Source organism: Zophobas morio, unplaced genomic scaffold, assembly GCF_036711695.1.
Source record: "Zophobas morio isolate AGI-343-1 ecotype UQ-CSIRO unplaced genomic scaffold, CSIRO_AGI_Zmor_V1 ptg000021l, whole genome shotgun sequence".
Lineage (NCBI taxonomy): Eukaryota > Metazoa > Arthropoda > Insecta > Coleoptera > Tenebrionidae > Zophobas > Zophobas morio.
This window is the reverse complement of record NW_026972126.1, coordinates 28,261,735-28,286,743: the sequence shown is the minus strand read 5'-3', so window position 1 is coordinate 28,286,743 and position 25,009 is coordinate 28,261,735. Positions and strand designations below refer to the sequence as shown.

General features: G+C 44.0%; 5 protein-coding genes and 1 long non-coding RNA gene across 10 annotated transcripts; 4 read left to right on the top strand and 2 right to left on the bottom strand.

Annotated features, from left to right (window-relative positions):
* Positions 1 to 130: 130 nt before the first annotated feature.
* On the top strand, positions 131 to 954 carry LOC135132735 (protein AF-9-like). Of its 2 annotated transcripts, none has more exons than XM_064060929.1 (2): positions 131 to 434; positions 479 to 954. In XM_064060929.1, exons 1-2 carry the CDS (start codon positions 260 to 262, stop codon positions 823 to 825), a joined length of 522 nt encoding a protein of 173 aa, XP_063916999.1. In that variant the 5' UTR covers positions 131 to 259; the 3' UTR covers positions 826 to 954. The 2 variants fall into 2 exon arrangements, with proteins under 2 accessions (XP_063916999.1, XP_063917000.1); XM_064060930.1 differs by having other exon boundaries at positions 143 to 428.
* A 1,376-nt stretch (positions 955 to 2,330) lies between these two features.
* LOC135132740 (uncharacterized) lies at positions 2,331 to 3,540 on the top strand. Its single transcript, XR_010281084.1, has 2 exons — positions 2,331 to 3,168; positions 3,219 to 3,540. It is a non-coding gene; the product is annotated as an uncharacterized LOC135132740 (long non-coding RNA).
* Positions 3,541 to 3,650: 110 nt separating this feature from the next.
* On the top strand, positions 3,651 to 18,880 carry LOC135132733 (dynein axonemal heavy chain 3). The gene is made up of 24 exons (XM_064060926.1): positions 3,651 to 3,908; positions 3,954 to 4,299; positions 4,346 to 5,171; positions 5,220 to 5,427; positions 5,473 to 5,878; positions 5,923 to 6,107; positions 6,154 to 7,172; positions 7,218 to 7,480; positions 7,528 to 7,729; positions 7,776 to 9,218; positions 9,266 to 9,850; positions 9,899 to 10,438; positions 10,483 to 10,695; positions 10,737 to 11,962; positions 12,018 to 12,648; positions 12,702 to 12,880; positions 12,926 to 15,222; positions 15,270 to 15,520; positions 15,565 to 15,722; positions 15,773 to 15,932; positions 15,980 to 16,168; positions 16,214 to 16,422; positions 16,468 to 16,678; positions 16,840 to 18,880. Exons 1-24 carry the CDS (start codon positions 3,710 to 3,712, stop codon positions 17,134 to 17,136), a joined length of 12,243 nt encoding a protein of 4,080 aa, XP_063916996.1. The 5' UTR covers positions 3,651 to 3,709; the 3' UTR covers positions 17,137 to 18,880.
* On the bottom strand, positions 17,159 to 18,176 carry LOC135132734 (uncharacterized). 2 transcript variants are annotated; one of them, XM_064060927.1, is made up of 2 exons: positions 17,690 to 18,176; positions 17,159 to 17,641 (listed from the first exon to the last, which is right to left on the bottom strand). In XM_064060927.1, exons 1-2 carry the CDS (start codon positions 18,174 to 18,176, stop codon positions 17,169 to 17,171), a joined length of 960 nt encoding a protein of 319 aa, XP_063916997.1. In that variant the 3' UTR covers positions 17,159 to 17,168. The 2 variants fall into 2 exon arrangements, with proteins under 2 accessions (XP_063916997.1, XP_063916998.1); XM_064060928.1 differs by having other exon boundaries at positions 17,696 to 18,176.
* Positions 18,881 to 19,281: 401 nt separating the features above from the next.
* Positions 19,282 to 23,015, bottom strand: LOC135133062 (transmembrane channel-like protein 3). Of its 3 annotated transcripts, none has more exons than XM_064061315.1 (12): positions 22,758 to 23,015; positions 22,166 to 22,531; positions 21,964 to 22,111; positions 21,548 to 21,799; positions 21,350 to 21,498; positions 20,910 to 21,299; positions 20,742 to 20,862; positions 20,580 to 20,692; positions 20,233 to 20,520; positions 20,024 to 20,182; positions 19,768 to 19,976; positions 19,282 to 19,720 (listed from the first exon to the last, which is right to left on the bottom strand). In XM_064061315.1, exons 2-12 carry the CDS (start codon positions 22,468 to 22,470, stop codon positions 19,665 to 19,667), a joined length of 2,190 nt encoding a protein of 729 aa, XP_063917385.1. In that variant the 5' UTR covers positions 22,471 to 22,531; positions 22,758 to 23,015; the 3' UTR covers positions 19,282 to 19,664. The 3 variants fall into 3 exon arrangements, with proteins under 3 accessions (XP_063917385.1, XP_063917386.1, XP_063917383.1); XM_064061316.1 differs by lacking the exon at positions 22,758 to 23,015 and adding an exon at positions 22,566 to 22,666 and having other exon boundaries at positions 22,166 to 22,510; XM_064061313.1 differs by lacking the exon at positions 22,758 to 23,015 and adding an exon at positions 22,560 to 22,658 and having other exon boundaries at positions 22,166 to 22,510.
* A 92-nt stretch (positions 23,016 to 23,107) lies between these two features.
* LOC135133065 (antichymotrypsin-2-like) lies at positions 23,108 to 25,002 on the top strand. The gene is made up of 4 exons (XM_064061319.1): positions 23,108 to 23,601; positions 23,657 to 24,442; positions 24,491 to 24,632; positions 24,686 to 25,002. The coding sequence occupies exons 1-4, from the start codon at positions 23,494 to 23,496 to the stop codon at positions 24,820 to 24,822; spliced, it is 1,173 nt and encodes a 390-aa protein (XP_063917389.1). The 5' UTR covers positions 23,108 to 23,493; the 3' UTR covers positions 24,823 to 25,002.
* The last annotated feature ends 7 nt before the right edge of the window (positions 25,003 to 25,009 follow it).

Sequence of the window (25,009 nt, the reverse complement as noted above, 5' to 3'; positions counted from 1 at the left end):
CTAATCAAGAAATTGTACACCGCTGTCACATTACAATATAAATAAAACAACGTTCCTCATTATTTCGCAAATGACGTCAACAATGTCCAGGTACAGTCCGCGACTTTTCGATAGCTGTAAACGTACAGTAAATGTCCGGTAGTGAACACATAACTACCGCAGACTGTACACAACTCCCACCACCTACAAATCCCCTTGCCCCTCGCCGGCGCCTATTAATACCGATTGTGCAATCGCAATCAGTTTTGTTGAGCTGTCAATGAGATACGTTTTTCAATTCTCTTTTCTTAGTAATAAAAAATTGACAATTAAAAAAATGAAAGTGAGACACCACTGTTGCTGCCAGGATCCGTGCCGTTTCTGCCCCCGTCGAGCAGAAGTCACTACTGTGGAAGGCGCCCCACATGAGTCCGGACCGCCCCCTTGCAGTAGGAGTATTTAGAATATTTTTTCTAATATTTTAATTGTCTTTTAATAGCTCTTTGTAGAGACGGAGACGCGGGTCCCTCTTCTGGAGACCTGAGTGCTCCCCCACCAGGCCCTCCAGGTCGCCGAGCTGCTTCCCCTGCTTCTTCAACTACTTCCTCTTCATCGTCTTCGTCATCGTCTTCATCTTCTTCGTCGTCTTCGTCTTCTTCGGGCTCTTCACACCACAAACGCTATCGTAAGAAGAAGCATGGTAAAGATAAGCACCATAAGGTGAAGAAGCACTGGGGTAAACGATGCGACCATCGTAGGCCCATGAGCGAATGTGGGTTCAAACATAAGGGACACAAACGTGGACACAAGCACCATGGTAAACATGGTAAAAAAAATAAACACTGAAAGCACAACTGTGACAATGTTTTAAATTAAAAATCCTGCATTGGGTTTGGGGTTTTTGTTTATTATGCATATTTTGTACATCTATGACATGTAATATTATAGAGTGTTTTAATACAATGGTGAAAACATGCTTTTTATTATTTATAAATCCCGCCAAAATATAAACCTGGGTACTACGCATGCGCCACATCATTGAGACACGCAGCCATTTTCTCACTAAACCACAATCACACTGAGAAAATTTAAATTTGGGAAATATTAAAGTCGTATTAATGTTCAACCAAAGTAAGACATATACGTTTTATAAATATTTTTCTAAGCCTAGATAAGTATATTAGACATACTTACAGTAAGAACTATTGACTTATCTCTTACTCATTGTTTTTTTGTTTATACTACGAAAAGATAAGACGTCTGGAAAACACTAATTGTTATACACAAGAAAAAAATGTCAAAAATAAATTAGTGACCCAAATTGATAAAATTATAAAATTACACAACAGAAACAAGCTACACCATGAGATTCATGTGGTCTGTGAGGACGATGTGGCCCATGATGACCATGAGGTCCATGACCACCATGTGGACCATGTGGTGGCGGTCCATGAGGCTTATGTTCCAAATTGTGTGCACCAGATTCGGAAGCCCTCATACTAAACAAACAAAAAAAAATAATACAGATTAATAATCTATAAATTAAATACTTACTTAAAATTGCAGTTTCGTGTGTTCGTCAACAAGGTTGTGTACTACACGTTTGCCAATTTTATTGCTTCCATTGGTGGATTCTTATCTTATCGTACAAGAGTACCTTAATTCATTCCACAAACAGGTAGATAAAACTATTAATAAAAAAATAAACGGACGAAAAATAAAATATAAATAGATCAGGACACTAGTGATTTTCCATTGACTCAATTAGCAAATTGGTGACAAATAATCGACCTTGAACAGCTACTAACTGTTGAAACACAATCTACACTAAATAAAAAAAACTATAAACCAATAAAACGTTTATTAACATAAATATAAAATTAAAAAACCCACACAATACAAAAAATATCACAGTATGGTACATGCACAGTACTTGGCTTCTTCCCATTTCCTCTCATCCTCGTCGTGGTACATCCCCACGTCATTCGGCGGCACGTAATGCCCCTCGTAGTGGTGGTCCAAATCGAATCTGGAGCCGTAGACGCTCCCATCGTCCACCTTCACGTCCCGGGAAGAACCCACACTGAACTGTGACCCAAAATGGCTGTCACTACTGTGATGGAACTCGTTGTGGTACCTGTTGCTCATTTTGACTTTCTCCAAACAAATAACAAGACGAAATGTGCGAAAAACCTTATCGTTCCTTATCGATACACACCACAAAAATACTAAACAATCACACAACAACAACTTTTGTCACGTGGTTTAGGCGGGGGCGGCGGACGCAAAGGGGGATTGGGGCGCACGTGGCGCGGGGGGCGGTAAGGAGCGTGCAGGGACAGGGGGTCATTAGAGGTGCACATTACGGAGAGACGGACAAGAGGTTGATGTTACATAATGAATATTTACGAGATTTTGTGAGATTTTATTGACGAGATGTTATCTTATCGGGGGGATTAAATGCGATAATTGATTCTAATAAGCACCTGTTGTTTAAACACATGTTATGGGTGTTGGAGTAATTAGTAGCGAGGAAGATGGTGATTGGTGGTGGGCGGTGACGTAAGGAGGCGCGAGGTTCAAATGATTGGTTGGGTAAAAGGAGAGTGATGACGTCACTGCTGCAAGTCTTCTACTGAGAGAAAAATGCATCGTTTGTGCAAATGAATCAAGTGTGCACCTTACAGTTGATAGAATTGAATAACAACAATTATATCAAAACTGTCAACTAAAATGATAATTTCAAAGTCAACCTTTTTCACACAGAATGTTTCAACATTTGGTGATTTGTCAACAAAACTTCTATTTTCAGAAGTCGATTCTGACAGATGTGGAAGACCTAAATTTTGTGTTAGTAGATAGAAACAAAATTCTATCAGAGAAAAAAAATCAAACAAACAATTAACCAAAAATTGCACGCATTGTTTTCCTGTAGCGTTGTGGAAATTTCCTCAAGTGTTGCTCAAACTATCTCTTATCATATAAATTATCGTCCTATTTTTCACTAAGATTAGATAAAAGAAAACAACACCTTTGTATAGTCAACAAAATGAGCAACAGAAAGAAGCAATTTGACAATACTCTCTTAGCTGTAGGAATTGGGACCCTCCTCACAGGGGCAACTTATGGTTTGTACAGTTACTTGAGGTCAAAATGTCAAGAAAAAGCATACCCATCAACATTCCCAAGGTGAGTACAAAATCCATCAATATCGTGATACTTATCGTGAAAAAATGCAGCCATGAGAGGAAAGAAAACATTCTTGAAGTAGACATTTGTCCCATTTGTTTGGAACAAATGACCTCCAACGGCACCACTTTTTCCTGTCAACACACTTTCCACAAGAAGTGTATCTCCCAATGGACCGAAGTCAGTAAAACTTGTCCAGTGTGTCGCATGCTGTTAAAACAAATGTGAAACTTACTTTACCCAAACCATGAAGGCTGTGGATTGCAAAAACAAGAATCTGGATGGCCGTGATTCCAAGAAAACTACTTATCTCTACTCACATTTATTTAATTTATCTTTATACTTGTACTAAATACACGTAATCTCGACAAATCTTCTTGTATTCAGTTCCCAACTCCCCCACCATGGCCCCGTCCACCTCATCCAAAGCTTTTCATTTCTCGCCCTTTGAAAAACTCCAACACGCCGCTGGACGCCGCCATAGCAACGAATCAACATTTCCTCTTGTCACCGTTGGATCAATATTTAAAATTTCGGGAAAATGTTTGAGGAATTCGAAGAGTTGCCGGAACTTCCTCCCCTGCCGGAAATCGGATCCGACGATGAAGAAAATCCGAGTCACTTCATCCGCCGGATCAAAGAGGATTTTTTGTATCCTCCACTCATCGCACCGCAGTCGTGGACCAAAACCGTCCCGGAGAAATTCTCACAACAGTACTACAAACCTAGTGAGACGATCGGTGAGTAGCAACTTTCCAAAAACAAAGTTACTAAGAAGGGAGTAGGGGCGGCGTTCACACCGTCGGCGCAGAAGTTGAGGATTCAAGCCTTGAGGGTGAAGCCGAAGAACAAGAGAGATCCAGAGAGGAATCCAATCGGGGAAGATGGAAAGTTGTGTTATCCTCCGACAAAGTACAGGTACATGCAAGAAGAGGAAGACAGGATTAGGGAAATGGAGGAAGAAAGGAATAGGGAGAGGCACGTGGTCCCGGGAATAGTGAATCTGGAGGACTTGCTAACGGGTGAGTATATGAGAAAGAAAAGGAGACAGATGGACATCAAGAAGAAGGAGAAGAATATGAAGAGGAAATTGTCGCGGGAGGAAATCGATTACATACCGGACGACACCAAGTGAGTACCTTTGTTAACAAACAGTATACTAACCCACCGATTGAAGAAAATTGAAGAGACTGCAAGCGGTTCTTCCTAAAGACCCCGACAAACAAAAACGCATCCTCTTCGAACAAACTGAGAGATACATGAAGATATTAATCTCCGAAGAAGACGAAACACGCTACAACTACTACTTCAACGAAGGTATCCAAGAATCAGACTTGTCTCCTTACGACAGAACCTACATAGTCAAAGCCATCACGAAAATACCAGCAAGATACAAACTCTTGAAAGACTACAAACCCATGATCACCACCCACGAGAACGAAATCATGGAATTTTATAGTTACCACACCCGAAAAAACCTTCTCCACTACATCCTCAAAGACCCAAAAGAATTGAAACGGTTACGCATCCAACAAATCCCTTGTGATTACCCTGTTTTGGTGGTACGAGCACCAGTACCATGGCACAATACTTTCTGTGTATCGCAACAACTAATGGAGAAGCACTTTTACAACGGGAACATAGTTGTTCTTCAAATAAGAGACCTGTGGGAGAACAAATACGTGGACATGATGATCATACCAGACAACCGTTTGGAAGATACAGGAAAATTCCCCTTAGAAATGGAAGATCTGGAAAGACAGATCGACGCGATTTGTGACGAATCGAGACGCATCCTCGTCAAGGAATGGTTACCGTCGTGCGCAGACGTCTTCCTCAAAAACAAATCAGCGTGGAAGAAGTACATCCCGATGAGACCATCGGATTCCCCGGTTTTGGTGGAACGGTTCTTTGATTGTGTGAACGGGTTGCTTTCCATGCAACTCAGAAGTCTTGTGATGAGGTCTTTGGAACATTTTCTGCGCTTCTTGGTCAAATTCAAGGTAACTACGAGTACTTTGTTGTTGCGATTTTTGTTAATTTTCTTCCAGGACGGTAACGATTTCGGAAGCGAGTACCAAGACATGGCTCTGATCAACTTGCCAGTGATCAAAGTTACTCCCAGAGTGGACAAAGAGACCCAAAAAATTGTCCTCCACCCTCCTCTGACCGACATCAGCGAGTTCATTAATCGCTGCTTCAACAAAATTCTAGAAGTCAATAGGAAAATTCCGAAGATCGAGAACATCATGTTTCCAGGTTTGTGTTGCTGTTGCGTCGACTTTGTTGACGTTTTCGTTGCAGAATTTGCATCAAAGGAAACTTTCTTGTTCCCTGTATTGCGTGAGGAGTTGCCTGTCGAAGACATCTTCCAGGAAGGTTTGAAATATTTCGACACTAATTTGATCGGTCCTTTGAATTATTTGAAGATGTATGATAAGTACCTCTACATTCTCGAGGGAGAAGCCGAGAACGAGATGTTGAAGTTCTTTGAAGTTGTTCCATTCCCGTTTTTGAAAGATTTTGCCAAAAAGATCTACTACTATGCAGACTTAAGAGACGAGATGATCTTCCTGAGACGCTCTATTCCACTTAACTTTATCAGTTTGGAGTGTGGGGAGCTCAACGACACTTTATACAACATCGTAGATAATATTCGAAGCCACATCGTCAACTACTTCATAACCGAGAATCATGACCACAACCGAAAGTAAGTGTCTTTTTTAGCTTCACCCGGTGACTTTCTCCTTCTAGAATTTGCGACGTCTTCGACGAAATGTCGCAGAAGGTGAGCGTTGGTACCGACACTGTCGCAGAACTCGTCGCCCTCTTTAATTACGTGATGGAGTGCAGAGACGTCACCATGTACAACTTACGAGAACAGATTAGGAAGACTGCCGAAAACGTGAGTTTCCTGATGGACCATGCCCACTTGTCTCGTAAGTACCTCAACATTCTTTTCCCCTTTAACAAGCCCGTGTTTAGCCGAAGACATCACTCTAAATTCTCGAGTGTTCCTCTGGCCCAAAGAAATGGAAAACATCATCGAACTAGCCATACAAAGACTCAACATGAAAAGGGAACAAGCGGAAGTCAACCTGAAAAGCAAACGAACTATTTTCGAAGCCAAACTCAAACGTCACGAGAAACTGTTGGTCGCTTTCAAAAAAAGAGATCCACCTTTGTTGACTATGGAAGAAATGGAGGACTGCGTGACCGCAGTTGAGGATCTCGTCCAAAAACTCAACGAAGACAAACAAGAAGCCGATATAATCAACGAAGAAGAACAATTACTAGATTTTGATCCTTCTTCTTTCCTTAATTTACAAAAAATGCTCACTGTTGTCGATCCGTACGACAAACTGTGGCACACGGTACTCAATTTCCACGTTCAGTACGACTTGTGGTACTACGGGCCGTTCGCCGATTTAGATGCTGAAGAAATCTCCGAGTCCGTTGAAAACACATGGAAAATCCTCTACAAACTTGCTAAAACTCTTCACGATAATCCAGCAGCGAGAAGAATCGCGGAAATGGTCAGAGCTAAAGTTGAGAAGTTCAGACAGTTCTTGCCGGTTTTGCAAACTGTGTGTAACAAAGGGCTGCAGAAGCGACATTGGGATGGCATTGGTGAACTGATCGGTCAAGAGATCGTGGTCACACCCGAGCTGACTCTAAACGACATGATCGAACTGGGATTGCCTAAATTTACGACACAGCTGGAAGAAATCAGTGTATCTGCATCGAAAGAGTACGAACTGGAGAAGAACTTGATGAAGATGAAAGAGGAATGGGCTGACATTGCCTTCGACTTGGTACCGTACAGAGAGACCGGTGTTCACATTTTGACGTCTGTGGACGACATCCAGCTGTTGATGGACGACCATTTGTTGAAAGCACAGACCATGAGGGGTTCCCCGTACGTGAAACCCTTCGAAGAGGAAATGCAAGCTTGGGAGCACAAGTTGATTTCGATGCAAGATATTCTAGAAGCTTGGTTAACTGTAAGTACCCGATGTTTGACAAGACTGGTTCAATTTTTTCTTTAGTGCCAGGTTACATGGATGTACCTGGAACCGATCTTCAGCTCCGAAGACATAATGAGACAAATGCCGGCGGAAGCTCGCAATTTCAAACAAGTGGATAAAATCTGGAGAGCCATTCAATCACACACCGTCAAACATCCGAAGGTCTTGGTGGCAACCGATTTTAAGAGCATGCTTAATTCTTTGCGGGAGTGTAATCGTCTGTTGGACGACATCCAGAAAGGACTGAACGACTATCTAGAGAAGAAGCGATTATTCTTCCCACGGTTAGTACGGCCGTTCGAGTACCACCCATCCAACTCAAACATTCCAGGTTCTTCTTCTTATCCAACGACGAGCTTCTGGAAATCTTGTCAGAAACTAAGGACCCGTACAGGGTGCAACCTCATCTCAAGAAATGCTTCGAAGGCATCAACTTGTTGGACTTCAACGAAGAGGAAGAAATCATGGGAATGATGAGCGTCGAAAGAGAATTAGTACCGTTCAGTGGGAAAATCGTCCCGGCTGAAGCTAAAGTACGACCACCACTTGCAAAACTCTGTCTCATTATTGTCTTTGCAGGGAATGGTGGAGAAGTGGTTGGTCCAAGTCGAAAGCATGATGTTGCAATCACTCAAAGACATCACAGCGGAGTCGCTCAAAGCCGCTGCCACCGCTAAACGGATCGACTGGATTCACGAATGGCCTGGACAGATCGTCCAGTGTTGCAACTGCATTCAATGGACGAACGACGTGACTCAAGCCATTCTTGAAGGAACGCTGAAACAGCAAACCGAACTGTGTACCAAACAGATAGAAACCAGCGTCAAAATGATCCAAGGTCGACTGTCTATAGGTACTCAAATCACAGTCGAAGCTCTTATAGTAATAGACGTCCATGGACGGGACATCGTCAAGAAACTCCACGAGCTAAAGGTAAAAGGGATCAGTGACTTCAACTGGATTTCACAATTAAGGTACTACTGGGCGGAGAACCTTGTCCGAGTGTGCATGATCACGACGGAAGTTATGTACGGTTTCGAGTACCTAGGTAACACTGGGAGGTTAGTAGCGACGCCGTTAACCGATCGCTGCTACCGCACACTCATGGGGGCTCTGAAACTCCATCTAGGAGGAGCTCCCGAAGGACCCGCCGGTACCGGAAAAACCGAAACTTGCAAAGATTTAGCAAAGGCGGTCGCGAAGAAGTGCGTGGTGTTTAACTGTTCCGACGGATTAGATTACAAAGCTTTAGGGAAGTTCTTCAAAGGGTTGGCACAATCAGGAGCTTGGTCGTGCTTCGACGAGTTCAACAGAATCGAACTCGAAGTGCTTTCGGTTGTAGCGCAACAAATTCTAAGCATACAGATGGCCGTTGCAGCAAACCTAAAAAAGTTTGTTTTCGAAGGTACGGAAATCACTCTAGATCCGACCTGTATGGTTTTCATTACCATGAATCCTGGATATGCCGGTCGCCAGGAGTTACCCGATAACTTGAAAGTGCTTTTCCGGACGGTGGCCATGATGGTACCGGACTACGCCATGATCGGCGAAATCTCGCTGTATTCGTACGGTTTCGTCGAAGCGGGACCGTTATCACAGAAGATCGTCCACACGTATAAACTCTGCTCGGAGCAACTGTCGTCCCAAAATCACTACGACTACGGGATGAGAGCCGTCAAGTCCGTTCTACTGGCTGCTGGGGCTCTCAAAAGACAATACCCGAGGACTTCGGAGGCCCAACTCGTCCTGAGGGCCATCATCGATGTGAATCTACCCAAATTCTTAGCTCAAGACGTTCCTCTATTCGAAGGTATCTTCTCCGACTTGTTCCCCGGCGTCGAAATCCCCAAGTTCGAAAGAGACGAGCTCATCCAATACCTCATCCAAGAAATTAAGAAGAAAAACTTACAACCCACGGAATGGTTCGTCGGGAAGTGTATGCAAATCTACGAGATGATCCTCGTCCGACACGGGCTGATGATCGTCGGACGTCCGATGGGTGGTAAAACTTGTGCTTACCAGGTAACAACGTCTTTCGGTCAATTCAATCCCCACAAAGTTTCTTTCAGTCGCTAGCTGAAGGTCTTGGAACTTTATCCAAAGACCCCAAAGCTAATCTTCGCGAAAACCGAGTGGTTTACCGGATCATCAACCCTAAAGCCATCACCATGGGACAATTGTACGGCCAGTTCGACCCGGCGTCCCACGAATGGTCTGACGGTGTTTTAGCCAACACGTTCCGCGAATTTGCAGTCAGTCCCACCAAAGACCGGAAGTGGATTCTGTTCGACGGTCCAGTGGACGCTGTTTGGATCGAAAATATGAACACGGTGTTGGACGACAACAAGAAACTGTGTCTGATGTCCGGAGAAATCATCCAAATGTCGCCTCAGATGAACCTGATTTTTGAACCGGCGGATTTAGAGCAGGCCTCTCCGGCTACCGTCTCCCGTTGCGGGATGATCTACATGGAACCGAACCTACTGGGTTGGAGGCCTCTCTTGAACTCGTATCTAACAACCTTGTCGAAGTCTTTGATCCCGGAACAGATGGAAGTGTTTTGCGACGTCATCGACTGGTTGGTGCCGGCTTGTTTCAAACAAATTAAAAAATTGAAAGTGTTTGTGGAGAGTTCCGAAACCCATTTGTTCCATGTAAGAAAAAAAAAACGGACAATGTTGAGTTTCTGACTTTTTTTTCAGACTTTCACCAGACTCTTCACGTGCATGTTGGCCAACGAACAACAAGTCAGCACACTGTGGTTACAATGCACCTTGATCTTCTGTCTGGCGTGGGGTTTGGCCTCGATTTTAACCCTCGAAGGCCAACAAAGCTTCGACGTGTTCTACCGTAAAGTTCTGAACGGAGAGTCCAAAAAGTACCCCAAACCGAAATCGTACAAACTCAGCAAAGCGCAAATCTTTCCAGAACGGGCTTCCATTTTTGATTGGATCTTCGACAAACGCAACAACGGAAGCTGGATTAATTGGTTGGACACGGCGGATAAAGTTCAACAGATACCTTTCAACGCGAAACCCAGCGAACTCATCATCCAGACGAACCAGTCGTGCTGCCAAAGGTTCTTCTTGAAGCTGTACCAAGACAACAAGCTACCTTTGTTGTTTGTGGGACCTACGGGAACCGGGAAGACTGCAGTGGTTTTGGACCACTTGATGAATCTACCGAAGGAGAAGTTCTTGCCTAACGTGGTTAACTTCAGTGCGAGGACCACCTCCGTGATGGTAAGTACGAAGAAAGGGAGTTGTTGGTGATGATGTTTCGTCAGACCCAGGAAATGGTCATGTCGAAGTTGGACAAGCGACGACGGGGGGTGTATGGACCTTCCATGGGCAAGACTTGCGTTCTTTTCGTGGATGATTTGGGTATACCGCAGAAGGAGACGTGGGGGGCTCAACCACCAGTGGAGCTGCTGAGGCAATGGATAGACCATGGTCATTGGTTTGATAAAGACACGACGGTGCTCCAGTTGGTGGATGTGGTAAGTATTGTGATATCACGGTGTGTTTTAACGAAACGAAGAATTTTATCGGTGCGATGGGCCCACCCGGTGGGGGTCGCAACGAAGTCACCGACCGCTTCCTCCGCCACATGCAAATCGTCGGAATCGACTCCTTCGACGACAACACCCTCACTAAAATCTTTTGTACGATTTTGGACTGGCACTTCTCCAGAGGGTACGACGAACCAGTGGCACGTCTCTACAAATGGTGCGTTGGGGCAACCATGGATGTGTACAAGCAAGCGATCCTCCAGTTCCTGCCAACCCCCGCGAAGTCGCACTACACTTTCTCTTTGCGCGACTTCTCCAGAGTGATCAACGGGGTCATGCTAACCCCACCGGCCCGCATGACCGACCCAGACAAATTCATCCGTTTGTGGATCCACGAAAGTTATCGAGTCTTCCACGACCGACTCATCGACGACGAGGACCGCAAACTCCTCTTTAACATCGTTCGGGAATCCACCTACCAGAACTACCGCCAACCCATGGACAAAGTCTGTGCGATTTTAGTCCCTGATGGAGAGACCCTCGGTCCCACTCACATCCGGAACTTATTCTACGGAAACTACATCGAGCCCGACGCCGAACCCAAAATCTACGACGAGATCACCGACCTAGACTTACTGACCGAAAAAATGAACTACTACCTAGGGGAGTACAACTTGATATCGAAGTCACCGATGAACCTAGTTATGTTCAAGTTCGCAATCGAGCACGTGTCCCGGGTGTCACGGGTCCTGATGCAACCCAACGGAAACGTACTCCTGGTGGGGATGGGTGGACTGGGGCGGCACAGTGCCGCCCGTCTCGCCGCCTCCATCGCCGAACAGAACACGTACGAAATCGAGATCACCAGAACGTACGGGATTTATGACTGGCGCGAAGATCTGAAGAAGCTACTATTGAAGGCTGGGGGCGAAGGAAAACCGATCGTGTTCATCTTCGCCGACACGCAAATCGCCGACGAGATGTTCATCGAGGACATCAACACGGTGTTGAATACCGCCGACGTCCCGAATCTGTATGCTCCGGACGAGAAGGCGGAGATTTTAGAGAGGATGCAAGCCGCTGCGAGGGATAGCGGGAAGAAGATCGAGTTGACGCCGCTGGCGCTGTACAACTTCTTCATCGAGAGGGTGAAGAGGAATCTTCACGTGGCGTTGTGTTTGAGTCCGATCGGGGATTCGTTTAGGGTGAGGTGTCGGATGTTTCCGTCGTTGATCAACTGTTGTACCATCGACTGGTGAGTCGTTATTTGTAATTGTAGTTTTGTTAAGAGAGACAGAGTTTCGTTTCAGGTTTCAGAAGTGGCCCGACGATGCTCTGGAAAGGGTAGCCTACATGTTTCTCATAGAAACGAACTTCGATGAGCCTACGACAGACATGTGTGTCAGAATTTGCCAGTACTTTCACCTGACGGTGTCTCAAGCTTCGGAAATGTTCTACAAGGAGCAACGACGGAGGACTTATGTCACTCCGACGTCGTACCTAGAACTTATCCAAACGTTCAAATCTTTCTACTTCCTTAAAGTGGAACAAATCACCAACCAGAAGAATCGCTACGAAACCGGTTTACAAAAACTAGACTTTGCTGCTGGTCAGGTCGGTTTGATGCAAGACGAATTACGCGAACTACAACCGAAACTAGTGGTAGCGTCGGCGGTCACCGAGAAACTCATGATCAAAATCGAACAAGACACCGTCATCGTGGAAAAAAAGAAAGAGATAGTGGGGGCCGACGAAGCCTTAGCTAACGAGGCGGCAGCAGCCGCTCAAGCTATCAAAGACGACTGCGAATCGGACTTATCCGAAGCAATGCCAGCCCTCGAGGCCGCTCTCAAAGCCTTAAACACCCTCACCCCCAACGACATCACCATGGTCAAATCCATGAAAAACCCTCCTTCTGGAGTGAAACTCGTGATGGAAGCTGTAAGTTACCATAGAAAGAACGACAACAATAAGTATCCACCATTTCCTTGTAGGTCTGCGTGATGAAGCAAATCAAACCCGATAGGAAGCCCGACTTGACCACCGGTCGCATGGTCGAAGACTTCTGGGGCCCCTCCATCAAGCTCCTCGGAGACATGAAGTTCCTCGAAAACCTAAAAAGCTACGACAAGGACAACATCCCGACCGCCGTCATGAAGCGCATCCGTGAAAGGTAACCCCCAAGCAGTCACCTCCTCAACTTTGAATCTCTTCGCAGATACATGCCCGATCGGGAGTTCAACCCGGAACGCATCAAGACCGTCTCCACCGCCTGCGAAGGTCTCTGCAAGTGGGTCCGAGCGATGGAGGTATACGACCGAGTGATCAAAATCGTGGCTCCGAAGAAAGCCGCTCTGGCGGAAGCCGAAGCCGAATTGGCAGCCCAGATGGACACTCTTAACGAGAAACGGGCGCAGCTGCAGGAAGTCACCGATAAACTTCAGGCGCTGAACGACGAATTCGCCGCCGAAACCAAGAAGAAGAAAGAGCTGGAAGACCAGATCGAGATCTGCTCCCAGAAACTAGATCGGGCGGAAAAGCTGATCGGCGGGTTGGGTGGCGAGAAGTCGCGATGGTCGCAAGCCGCCAAGGACTTGATGGCGTTGTTGGAGAACGTCATCGGGGACGTGATCTTGTCGTCGGGGGCGGTGGCGTACTTGGGGGCCTTCACGGTGGATTACAGAACGGGGCTGTTGAAGGACTGGAATCAGTTTTGTCTAAAGTTGGGGATTCCGTGTTCGCAGAATTTCTCGCTGGTTGCCACCATGGGAGATCCGCTTGATATACGAACGTGGAATATAGCGGGGCTTCCGGTCGACAATTACAGCATCGAGAACGGGATTATCGCGACGAAAGCGAGACGGTGGCCGTTGATGATTGATCCACAGGGACAAGCGAATAAGTGGGTGAAGAATTTCGAGAAGCAGAATAAACTACAAGTAATCAAGCTAACAGATGCCAACTACGTGAGGGTTTTAGAAAACGCGATCCAGTTCGGCACACCTGTAATACTCGAGAACATCATGCAAGAGATCGATGCAGCGTTGGACCCGGTTTTGATCAAGAACATTTTCAAACAACAAGGAATTTGGTATTTGAAACTAGGGGACAACTTGTTGGAGTATTCGTTAAATTTTCGCTTCTACATAACGACGAGACTGAGAAACCCCCACTATTTGCCCGAAACGGCAGTCAAAGTCACTTTGTTGAACTTCATGCTGACATCGCAAGGCCTCCAGGACCAACTTCTGGGGATCGTAGTGGCACGAGAGCGACCCGAACTCGAAGAGAAGAAAAACTCGATGATCGTCGAAAGCGCCAACAACAAGAAGATGCTGAAGGAAATCGAAGACAAGATTTTAGAGGTGCTGTCGACATCGGAAGGCAACATCCTGGAGGACGAGACCGCCATCAAGATCCTCTCGTCGAGTAAAGTCCTGTCCGAAGAAATCCAAGAAAAACAGAAATTGGCTGCCGTCACGGAGAAAGAAATCGACAGTGCGAGGAATTTGTATATACCGGTCTCGAAACACTCCTCAGTTCTATTCTTCTGCATATCGGATCTGGCGAACATCGACCCCATGTACCAATACTCGATGACCTGGTTCATCAATCTTTACAACCAGTCGATCACGAATAGCGAAAAATCGCCAGTTCTGGAGCTACGCCTGGGCTACTTGAACGACCACTTCACCAACAGCATCTACAGGAACGTCTGTCGTTCGCTCTTCGAGAAAGACAAGTTGATCTTCTCCCTCGTTCTAACAGTTGGGATCTTGCGATCCCAGAAACTCATCGACGAAGACGTCTGGACGTTCCTTCTCACCGGAGGCGTGTCTCTAGACAATCCCTTTCCAAATCCGGCCCCCGAATGGCTCTCCGAAAAATGCTGGTCCGAGATCGTCAGAGCCAGCCATCTGTCCGGTCTCGACGGCTTCAAAAACCACTTCGAGAAAAATGTTCAGGTATGGAAAAAGTTCTACGATATCTCCAACCCGAACGAAGTCCCGTGTCCCGAGCCCTTCCACGAACTGAAAGGTTTAACCAGATTGGTAGCGTTGCGCTGCATCCGCCCGGACAAAATAGTACCAGCTGTGCAGTCGTACATCGTCGAAGAAATGGGTCCGAGGTACCTCGAGCCGCCACAGTTCAACCTAGAGGAGTCCTACAACGACAGCCACTGCTGTTCTCCTCTGATTTTCATTCTGAGTCCAGGGTCTGACCCCATGGCCGGGTTGGTGCGTTTCGCGGCTGACAAAGGCATACAGAAGACGGACTTGATGACGATATCGCTGGGGCAAGGACAAGGACCCATCGCGTCACAGATGATCAACAAGGGACTCGAAACCGGCCAGTGGGTGGTTCTGCAGAACTGTCACTTGGCGGCTAGTTGGATGCGGGAGTTGGACCGGATTTGCGACGAAGTGGTCATTCCGGAGTTTGCCAACGAGAATTTCAGGTTGTGGCTGACGAGCTACCCGAGTAACGCCTTCCCGGTGGCCATCCTCCAGAACGGTAGTTAAACGAGGAGGGCTAATAGTATCTAACTTGGTTTCTTGTAGGTGTGAAAATGACGAATGAGGCTCCGAAAGGGTTACGCCAGAACCTTCTGCGTTCCTACATGTCGGATCCTATTTCTGACCCCACGTTCTACAATTCGGTGGAGAACTGGAGATCTTTCCAGGTCATTTTATTTTCGCTGTGTTTCTTTCACGGGATCGTGCAAGAAAGAAGGAAATTTGGGCCACTGGGATGGAATATTCCTTACGAGTTTAACGAGTCGGATTTGACGATTTGTGTTTTGCAGCTGCAGGTACGTGGGGGTTTGCTTTGGTAGGTACTAGTTAGTTGTTTTAGATGTTTCTGCAAGATTATAAAGACGTACCGTTTGACGCCTTGACGTACTTAGCTGGAGAGTGCAACTACGGCGGTCGAGTCACCGATGATAAGGATCGCAGGCTTTTGAACTCCCTTTTGTCGATTTTTTACACACCGGAAGTCATCACGAAACCACTGTAAGACAAGGAGGAAATTTGTGTTTCGTATAATTGAGGGAACATTCCAGGTACGCGTTCTCACCAAGCGGACTTTATTACGTACCTGTGGACACTACTTACGAGGGTTGTCTTGGTTACATACGCAACCTTCCGATAATACCCCAGCCGGAAGTCTACGGTTTACACGAGAACGCCGACATCACCAAAGACAATCAAGAGACGCAAATAGTACTACCAGAAGTGTATCTCGGTTCGGACTAATCGTGATTTTGTAGCTACTCAACGGAGTTTTGCTCACCCAAACCCACATCACAGCCGGTGGTGGTGGCGACGACACCCAAGACGTCCTTATAGACCTAGCGAATGACATTCTCACCAAAATACCCGCACAATTTGACGTGGAGGACGTCAGCGAGAAGTACCCGGTGATGTACAGCAACTCCATGAACACCGTTTTGAGACAGGTACGCAACTCAACTAATCAGAAACAATCTGATTGACATCTTTAGGAACTCATTCGGTTCAATCGACTGACGGAAGTGGTCAAACGTACGCTCTCCTTCATGATTAAAGCCGTCAAAGGTCTGGTGGTGATGTCCGGAGAGCTCGAAGAAGTGTGCAAGTCGCTGATGGTAGGAAAAGTACCAACAGCGTGGGCTAACAAGAGCTACCCCAGTTTGAAACCGTTAGGGTCTTATATACTCGACTTGATTCAAAGGTGGGTACCACTATTTGCGTACCGCAATTACTAAAAGGTGTCTAGGTTGAAATTTTTCCAAGATTGGATAGAACAAGGACCGCCTACAGTCTTCTGGTTGTCGGGTTTCTACTTCACCCAGTCTTTCCTCACCGGAGTTTTACAAAACTTCTCCAGAAAACGCAAACTACCGATAGATTGGATTCACTTCGAGTTTGTCACCACCAAATTCGAGAAAGAAACTCCGAACCCGCCGGAAATAGGAGTGTATTGCAAGGTGAGTGTGACTCGGTTTCTGTTGTTTGGTCAACGTTGCCACCGTTCATTTACACGCAGCGAGTAGTAGAAATAGAGGAGTTCAGTATTTTGGTGGACGTAAGTAGAGTTCCGGACGCTTGAGTAGTAAAAAGCACGTTGTTAAAATTTTGAGTGTTATAGGGTCTCTTCTTGGAAGGAGCCCGCTGGGACCGCAAACTCCTGAAACTGAACGAATCCCTCCCCAAAATCCTCTTCGACACGCTTCCAATCATATGGCTCAGACCTAACGAAACCTCTGAATACAAACCCGTTCCTTGTTACAACTGTCCAGTGTATAAAACCAGCGCGAGAAGAGGTGTTTTGTCGACGACAGGACACTCGACGAACTTCGTCATGTACATGACCTTCGATTCGGACAAACCGGAAAGACACTGGATCAACAGGGGAGTCGCTGCTTTGTGTCAACTCGACGATTAACCTTTCCAATAAAATACTAAACTAGGAAAAGACTATGTTGTGTTTATTTCCAAGTCGGAGTCCGACTTTATATCGGACGATTGCGAGCCCAGCGAAGTCGCGCTTTCTTGATAGCAGGTTATGCGAAGAGCGGGACTTTCTGTCTTCACTTCTTCTTCCGTGTCTGAGAGGATGACGCTGCAGTCTTCGGAGGTGTTGATGGGCGGCGGCGTTGGCGGGAGCGGCGGTGGTTTCGGGGTTTCCACCATCTCCACGATCCTCGTGTTGCTCTCCATATTCTTCTGCAGGAAGCAGATCTTCGACAGTTCTTCCAGCCGCTGCTTGACGATGTCCAAGTTCTTGCACTTCTGCTTCGGTGGATCGCTTTTGTTCTTCTTGGTTGCCTTATCTATGTCGTTGTGGAGATTGTTCAAGAACTGCTGTATCTGCTCCTTGATTATGTCGGCTACTTGATTGGCGTACTTTTCCTCGTTTGCGTCCTGAACATTCTTCTCACAGTCCCCCACTGCAAAACGGCGCATGAAATGCGGGTTAAAGTATAACAAACACACACTTTTACCAGGAAGGGGATCAATGGGAGCATTCCCTGGCACCTTCTTGACCGCGAAACTGCTCTTGCTTTTTCTCTCTTCGTTCTTGGGGCTTTTTTTCTCGGGGACTTTTTCCACGGCTGCCTTCTCCTTGGGCTTCGCAGCCTTTTTCCCGATCAAGTACGAGAAGATCGGGACGAAGTTGGTGACCATGGGGAGATGGAACACGGCGGTTTTGTTGTCGGCGTTCTTCTCGATGAGGGTGTTGATGAACTTGTGACAGGAATTTATGTAGTTGATGGCCTTTACGTAGTCTCTTCGCATCCCGCCGTCGTTTTGGCCGAACCTCGCGCAAGGATAAAACGTTAGATTTTCTTCTTTGATCAGAACGACGCGTTCGGTTTGACAACTGGAGGATTTTCGTTGGGCCAGAACACGAGGGAGGGGTTTGGGGGCGCTTTTGGCCGGCTTGGTCGGAACGGGAATGAAGTTACTTCTTTGATTCCTCATTCTGCGAATTTTGATTCACATAGCGGAGAGAAAATTGTCATTGCGACAAGGCGGAATTTTGACAGATCGAATGGCAATTGTTTTGGGGAAAGAGTAGCCTCCGAGACCCACATGGTAGAGTCAAATAATTCAAGAGGTTATTAAGAGGATTTATAATTCTCGATAAATGAGTCACCGAGTGACCCACACAAGATAATTAACGTTACTCATAATAACTCGCGCGTCAAACGTAACCTCTGATAAGATTACAACAGCCAATATTGTTTATAAACCGGTGAAAGGAATCCGGTTTCAGTTACAAGTTTGTTGTCGTTGAAAAACAATACCTTCGTAGAACTTTTTGTACTTAAATCAGCTGCAAAAATGACTCACGGCGGCCATTTTGGTGGACATCACGGCGGCCATCACGGCGGGCATCACGGCGGACATCACGGCGGGCATCACGGTGGGCATCATATTGGTCCTCATGGGCCACACGGTCATCATGGACCGCATCACCACCATCACCACCATCATGGACCGCCGCCACCCCCAATTTTCCCCCACCCTCGACGACGAACAAGATATGTGGACTGTTGCTTTTGCACGATTTTGTAAATTTTCTTTGAAGTATTAATGTTGAAGCTCAAAACGTATTACATACTCTTCTAGTCATTGAATGCCCTTTTTTGTATAAAATAATAAAACGCAACTAAACTTAGAAATATCTTTTATTTCAAAATAATAATTTACATTCTTGCACAAAGATGAATCTATTTTAGTCCAGAGATAAATCCCAAAATAACTACCTCTGATAAACACGTGCAAATAATCCTTTTTTAATACAAAGGAAGCGTTGATTATGCCGCCTTGTTGAAACGAGACGATACTTATTAAAGTGTCAAACTAACCAATAAGGTCGTTTCGCTGTAGTAAATATCACTACTCTATTATATTTCTATACTTTTAAATGCCGAATCCTGACTAGTCCAGAATGAATACTTTGATATAGAAATGAGGATAATATACGAAATTTTGCGTCATCTCCTCAATTTATATAAAAAATAGCTACTTCCTGTTAATGTAGGATGAACCACGGATGGAATTTGACGATAAAAAAAAATCATTTATCAAGTATTCGTTTATTAAACATAAATACATCACTTTCATCGTACAAAACTTCACTTTAGTATATATATACATATCAAGAACAGCTTCAAAATATTTGTATTGGCAATTTCCACAAACATAAAGAGAATATGTGTTGAACTTATGATAAGATAAAATAATTCTGCATACACATTATACACAAATCATTGCCAATTATCAATTTAAACATCAGTAATAAATAAAAGTGACCAAACAACACCTCTTGCATAATTACATACGTCACTTTACACTCAACACTATTAATAAAATACATTTGTTAGTAACAAGTTAGTTTTTGATAAAATACTGTAAATATCACATTAGAAAAAATTGCAATAAATAATTTGGCAAAAATAGGAACTACGAATATTTTTTAAACCTAGCATGAAAGTCATCTTCATCGACAGAACTCGAAACTGAAAACACCCAATTAATTAAAATTTACCCAAGAACGTCAACTCACCGTCTTCAGTAAACTCATGAGGTAGGATTCTAGAAGGATCGACAAATCGATTATCACGCAAGTGGGGGTTGATCTCTCCTTTCGTCACATCGTTGTACATCTGCACCAAAAACTTCTTATCTTTCGCCAACCAAACCAGAGTTTCCTTCAACATTTTCACTTTATCCCGATTCGCAAGCGCATGTTCTCTCAAATAATACACCAAAATCCTAGAAAACTCGTCTCAAACTCAAACAAAAATATAAATCCAAGTTACCCCAAAGCTATCATAATGAAAGCCAGCCCTCCGGGTTTCGTCACGTTCATGATAACCCTCCAAGCCAAATCCTGTTCTAAATCCTCGATATGAGTGGTTACAATTTCGTACGTGTAGTTGTAATGTTTGAAAGGACCACAAGTTTGTGACGTTCGAACACTACAAAGTTGCCTTTATTATTCAATAGAGTATTCAATTTTCAAACTAACCTCTTCAAAGCGTACCCATGTGTCGCAATAATCAATAAAATACTAACAAAAATCATCATCATAAACCACGTTTGCGTCTGCGCAGCCCGCCATGTTCGTTTCGGAGGTCGACACAGTTTGCGAACGCACCCTTGATTGACGTACCATATAATAAACATTTTGAGGGTCACTACTGCGGGCAAAATCGGGGAATATAAAAATCCCACCCACAACAAACCCTGATTGTAGATTATTTGCAAAGTGTGTTTAGCGATGTTAAATTCGGTCTTTGGTTCGCGGTTGAGGAAGCTACGTTACACAAAAAAAAAATAAAAAGTAAGGTTATGTTTGTTACAAATTCAACTTACTAGCGCCCTATGAAGTACCCAACGTCTACTATCACTGATAAAACGACCGAAAAAAGAAAATCGAATATTATTAAGCGGTAAACTTCCGCAGCGAGAAGGGTTTCCCAGCAGTTCTAAAACAAAGCATCACTATTGACGTACGTAAAGTAGATCGTCACGTACTTTTCCTTCTGCGTGAATTAACCAGAACGCTAGAATTGTTCCTAGTATCACAGCCCCGAGTAGATAGGTGCGTCCCAAAGTTATATAAAGCGTTATTCTAGGGTTTTTGTAATCTTCGTGTCTAAAATTTCAACTAGTAATGAACAATTATTTAGTCGCACGACATACTTTGATATGTAGTAGAAAAGGGACGGAAACACCATTATAATAATGTTTATTACTAAAGCAGTGATGTACACAGCGATTTCTCCCTCATTGGATTTTTTCATCAGAACCCACGTCATCCAACCCACGGCAGCCAAAATCACCAACACCAAAATATTAACAACCACTTGTATAGTGTACGTCCAGAACTTAACCAAACACGACCAGTCTTCGACGTCTTTGAGTTCTTCGCTTAACAGTTCTTTCAGCTCGTAATAAATCGACGACGATTTTAATTGCGCCGCTTCTTTTGTCGCTATACCGTAGTCCCACCCACAAAAAATCCTATTGGCGTACACGTTCTGTAATCCCCCTTCTGTCTCGATAAACGTACGCCGATAAGATTCAGCCACACTACAACAACAAAAGTCACTAAAATTCACTACCGCTTACGCGGAACTAACCTCACAGCTAAAACAACAAACGAAAGAACATACAGTATAACAGTAACTGAAAAATAAGAAGCGGGCATATCGAAACTAAGGTGCGGGATTACCTCAATAAACTGGTTTGTGTAGTGACCGTAGTAGAACACGGTTTCTATGAAAAAACCCTACAAGCTTGCCAATGCACGAAAAATAAAAAAACCAAAACAAACTTACGTCGCCAATAAAAATGTTCCGAAAGTTGAAGCTCTGAGTATTGGTGGTTTTATTGGAAGCACTAGTGTCTAAAATAATTTGTGGTACTACTAGCAAACCCAAAGACAGCAAAGCAACACCGAAATTCATAACAAACAGCCATCGCAAAAACTTGAAGTAGGAAGCATAACCTGAGCCGAAACGGCCTTCTATATCTTTCAGACTTCCGTGCCACAGTTCGAAATAATTGAAATTTTTTAAACTGGCCACAAACTAAAAAAAAATCATTTGTTGTCGATCGTACACATTTTGAGTACTGCAGATGGATTGACTGGCGGCAAGTTTAAATCAACCAATTGCTATGACGCTCTTTACTTTAAACACCAGCGACTCTCAAAATGTATCACAACCGACAATGCCACTTTTCGCACACGAACCTTTGAAAAACTGATGTTAATGCTGTATTTGAGTCTTTTCCAAAACCCGATGGGTTTCCTTTTGGATTTTTGGCTCACAGACTTCGTCAACTTGCTCTTAACGCACCTCTTCATGGTCAGACCTTGTGGTAAATTTTTCAGCGCTTCTCTAAAAATTTAAAAATCACACTTAAAACTTGCTTTCTCGATAATAAAAACACACTTTCTGAGTTGTTCAGACACCGGTGTATCTTCCATCAAAGACTTGTCTTCCTCCAATTTTTCGACGATTTTGTTAGCGTGAAGGTCTAGGTTGCCCCTCGGTCCGGTGAAGTAGGCTTTAGTGAACTTCTTCATCCCGGAAACGACCAAATTGGGTCTTTCGCTCCCGTAATCCCGGCTTCGTGCTTCATGTCCCAAACTTCTCGACCGTTGGGCCAAACTTGACACTGTTGGTACTGATGCGAAGTAATCAAAAGACTGCGCAGACCTCTCTGACATGGGTATGGTGTTTTCGTAGGCAGCCATTCTGTTTTGTGGTTGGTAAGCTGGTGTTCGATGGGTTGGTCTAAAATTGTGGGTCCTTAACCTACGAAATCATATATTGTGAATTTTACCTGTACATTTTGAGGAAAAATGAGGCTAACTGAGCTAGATTTGGGTGATAATGGGTATTATAGTCTTATCAGTAAATTAAACAGGCCAAAGCCATCCAAATTGTTTACTAATACTTCCTATGATAAGCTTACTATTATGATTAATGAGTAACAAATAAAGAATTTAGATATAATGAGGTGATAAACGAATTCACTTACCTTGTGTGGCATCATCGCTCGTCTTTGTTGTCGTGCAAAAAATTGTTTTTGTGTAGATTTTATCAAAGTGAGGTTAGAAAGGTGTCACAAATGTCAAAGTTGCCAAACGATCTGAGTTTGGGTACGTTCATAACCACAGTTTTTAACAATTATAAAAACCGTGCACAAAATATTGTCACTACTGTTGTAATTATAATTGTTGTAGAATAAATACATGTGGTATAAAAATTATAATTTAACTTTAAAATTTTGAGTTAAGTAACGCATGCTCAGTAGATCCATTTTGGCACATGACGCATATAAAGTTATAAACAAACTAGCCATATTTCTCTTGTATTTACCGTCGTTATAAATAGTTACGTTTTTATTACAAGTGTAATATTTAAGAAATAAAGAGGAAAGAGTAAATTACAGAGAATCCCCCAAAGTATAAAATCCAAGAAACGACGCTTATGTAACTCATCCAGAATTTCGCATGACGAAAATTTCCTAAACCTCTTCAACTTATCTCAGCTTCAAACATTACGAGCTACATAAAACCCATGAATGATAATTCATGCGTAAATGTTTATTCTTATTCGTAATCAATATTTGTATGAAATCATAGCCTTATCACTGCGTATAAATACCAAAACTCTCCTTTTAACCTCCACCGTACAAATATCTCTTACAAACGATCAAGAGATCATTCATCGAATAATTTCGACAACAAACGCAGCTCATTTCTTATCGCAAAATGTTGAAATTCTTAACAATTGCGTCTATTTTTCTCACGCCAATCGCTGCCAACGAACTAGGAAAATTCGTTGAAACAAACAAAGATTTCGCAGCTGCCGTATACACAGTAAGTACTTTATTAAACTCTTTAAAACAGTTTTTCACGAGCTTCATTTTTATAGAAAGCAACCAAACACAAAGGCGAAAACTTTTTAATTTGTCCCCTCTCTGCTGAAATCGTGCTAACTCTCGCCCAAAACGGCGCCAAAGGCAAAACCCGCAGCGAAATCCGAAAAGCCCTTTATCTTCCAGACTCCACTGAAGAAATCAACTCAATTTTCAAGAAAGTCGTCACTGATTTGAAGAACCATGAAGGTTTTACGCTTCGCTCGGCTAATAGAATCTACGTCAAAGAGAAATACCCAATCAAAGAACGTTTCGTGAAGGTAGCGACCGAAATTTATGACTCTTCTTCCGAGAATGTGGACTTCGGGAAACCTAAGGAGGCCGCGAAAGTCATCAATGATTGGGTGGCGCAAGAAACCGACGATAAAATCCACGAATTAATAAATGAAAAAAGTCTTCGTGAAGACACAGTCGCGGTTTTAGTGAACGCGCTGTATCTTCAAGCCAGTTGGAGGAAACACTTCAAGAAGACGCTAACCCGAAGCAGAGATTTCTACAAGAGCGAAGAAAACGTGGTCCAAGTGGACACGATGATGAAGAGCGACTACTTCGGGTACTTCGAGAATAAAAAGCTTGATGCGAAGTACTTGCAGATGCAGTTTAAGGGTGGGCGCAATGGGAGCATGGTTGTGGTGTTACCTAACGAGAAAGAAGGGTTGAAGAAGCTGGAGGGGAAAATTGGTGAAGTTTATCGATCGGATTTCTTGTGGGAGTACGTCGATGTGACTTTGCCTAAATTCAGAATCGAGACGAGTATTGACTTTAAGAAGATTTTGAAAAAAGTGAGTTGAGGTTGAAAATGGAAAGACTGAGTTAACGATTGGTTTTAGTTAGGTGTGAAGAGAGCTTTTACCAGGGCTGACTTTAGTGAAATGGCTGGTAAAAAGGGAGAGGTTGCCATAACCGACGTGGTGCAAAAGACGTATATCGATGTTAACGAAAATGGAGTGGAGGCGGCTGCCGCCACAGCAAGTAATAGCTATAACACAAAAATTATACTTCTGTTCTAACTATTTTTATTTTAGTAATGTATCACCCCAAAAGCTTGATGGATTTCTTTGGAGAGAAGAAAAGCTTCATCGCTGATCACCCTTTCTTATTTTACATAATTATAGATGACATTGTTGTTTTTACAGGAAGAGTGGTGTCCCCCTCAGGCTAAAGTACAACCTGAGAATGCGTCGTCATCGAATATTTTTTAAAGATAGTCTAGTCAAACCTTGCGTAAAATTTATTTATCGTGTGGTTGTTATTGACCTCATGAACTAGTTCTTCGTATTTTGATAAAAGATAGTGTGTGGTGACAAAGTGCATCGAAAATAAATAAGTTTGAGAAAAACAATTGTAAG

Bases quoted from the DNA above. Each gene is read 5' to 3' on its own strand.
- LOC135132735 (XM_064060929.1), top strand. From the start codon at position 260: ATGAGATACGTTTTTCAATTCTCTTTTCTTAGTAATAAAAAATTGACA. The intron at 435-478 runs GTATTTAGAATA...GTCTTTTAATAG, and splicing joins ACCGCCCCCTTGCAGTAGGA to CTCTTTGTAGAGACGGAGAC.
- LOC135132733 (XM_064060926.1), top strand. From the start codon at position 3,710: ATGTTTGAGGAATTCGAAGAGTTGCCGGAACTTCCTCCCCTGCCGGAA. The intron at 3,909-3,953 runs GTGAGTAGCAAC...AGAAGGGAGTAG, and splicing joins CAAACCTAGTGAGACGATCG to GGGCGGCGTTCACACCGTCG. The intron at 16,423-16,467 runs GTGGGTACCACT...AAAGGTGTCTAG, and splicing joins ATACTCGACTTGATTCAAAG to GTTGAAATTTTTCCAAGATT.
- LOC135132734 (XM_064060927.1), bottom strand. From the start codon at position 18,176: ATGAGGAATCAAAGAAGTAACTTCATTCCCGTTCCGACCAAGCCGGCC. The intron at 17,642-17,689 runs GTGTGTGTTTGT...GCCGTTTTGCAG, and splicing joins TGATCCCCTTCCTGGTAAAA to TGGGGGACTGTGAGAAGAAT.
- LOC135133062 (XM_064061313.1), bottom strand. The intron at 20,693-20,741 runs GTACGTGACGAT...GCTTTGTTTTAG, and splicing joins TAATTCACGCAGAAGGAAAA to AACTGCTGGGAAACCCTTCT. The intron at 20,183-20,232 runs GTTAGTTTGAAA...GCAACTTTGTAG, and splicing joins CATGGGTACGCTTTGAAGAG to TGTTCGAACGTCACAAACTT.
- LOC135133065 (XM_064061319.1), top strand. From the start codon at position 23,494: ATGTTGAAATTCTTAACAATTGCGTCTATTTTTCTCACGCCAATCGCT. The intron at 24,443-24,490 runs GTGAGTTGAGGT...GATTGGTTTTAG, and splicing joins TTAAGAAGATTTTGAAAAAA to TTAGGTGTGAAGAGAGCTTT. The intron at 24,633-24,685 runs GTAATAGCTATA...TTTTTATTTTAG, and splicing joins GGCGGCTGCCGCCACAGCAA to TAATGTATCACCCCAAAAGC.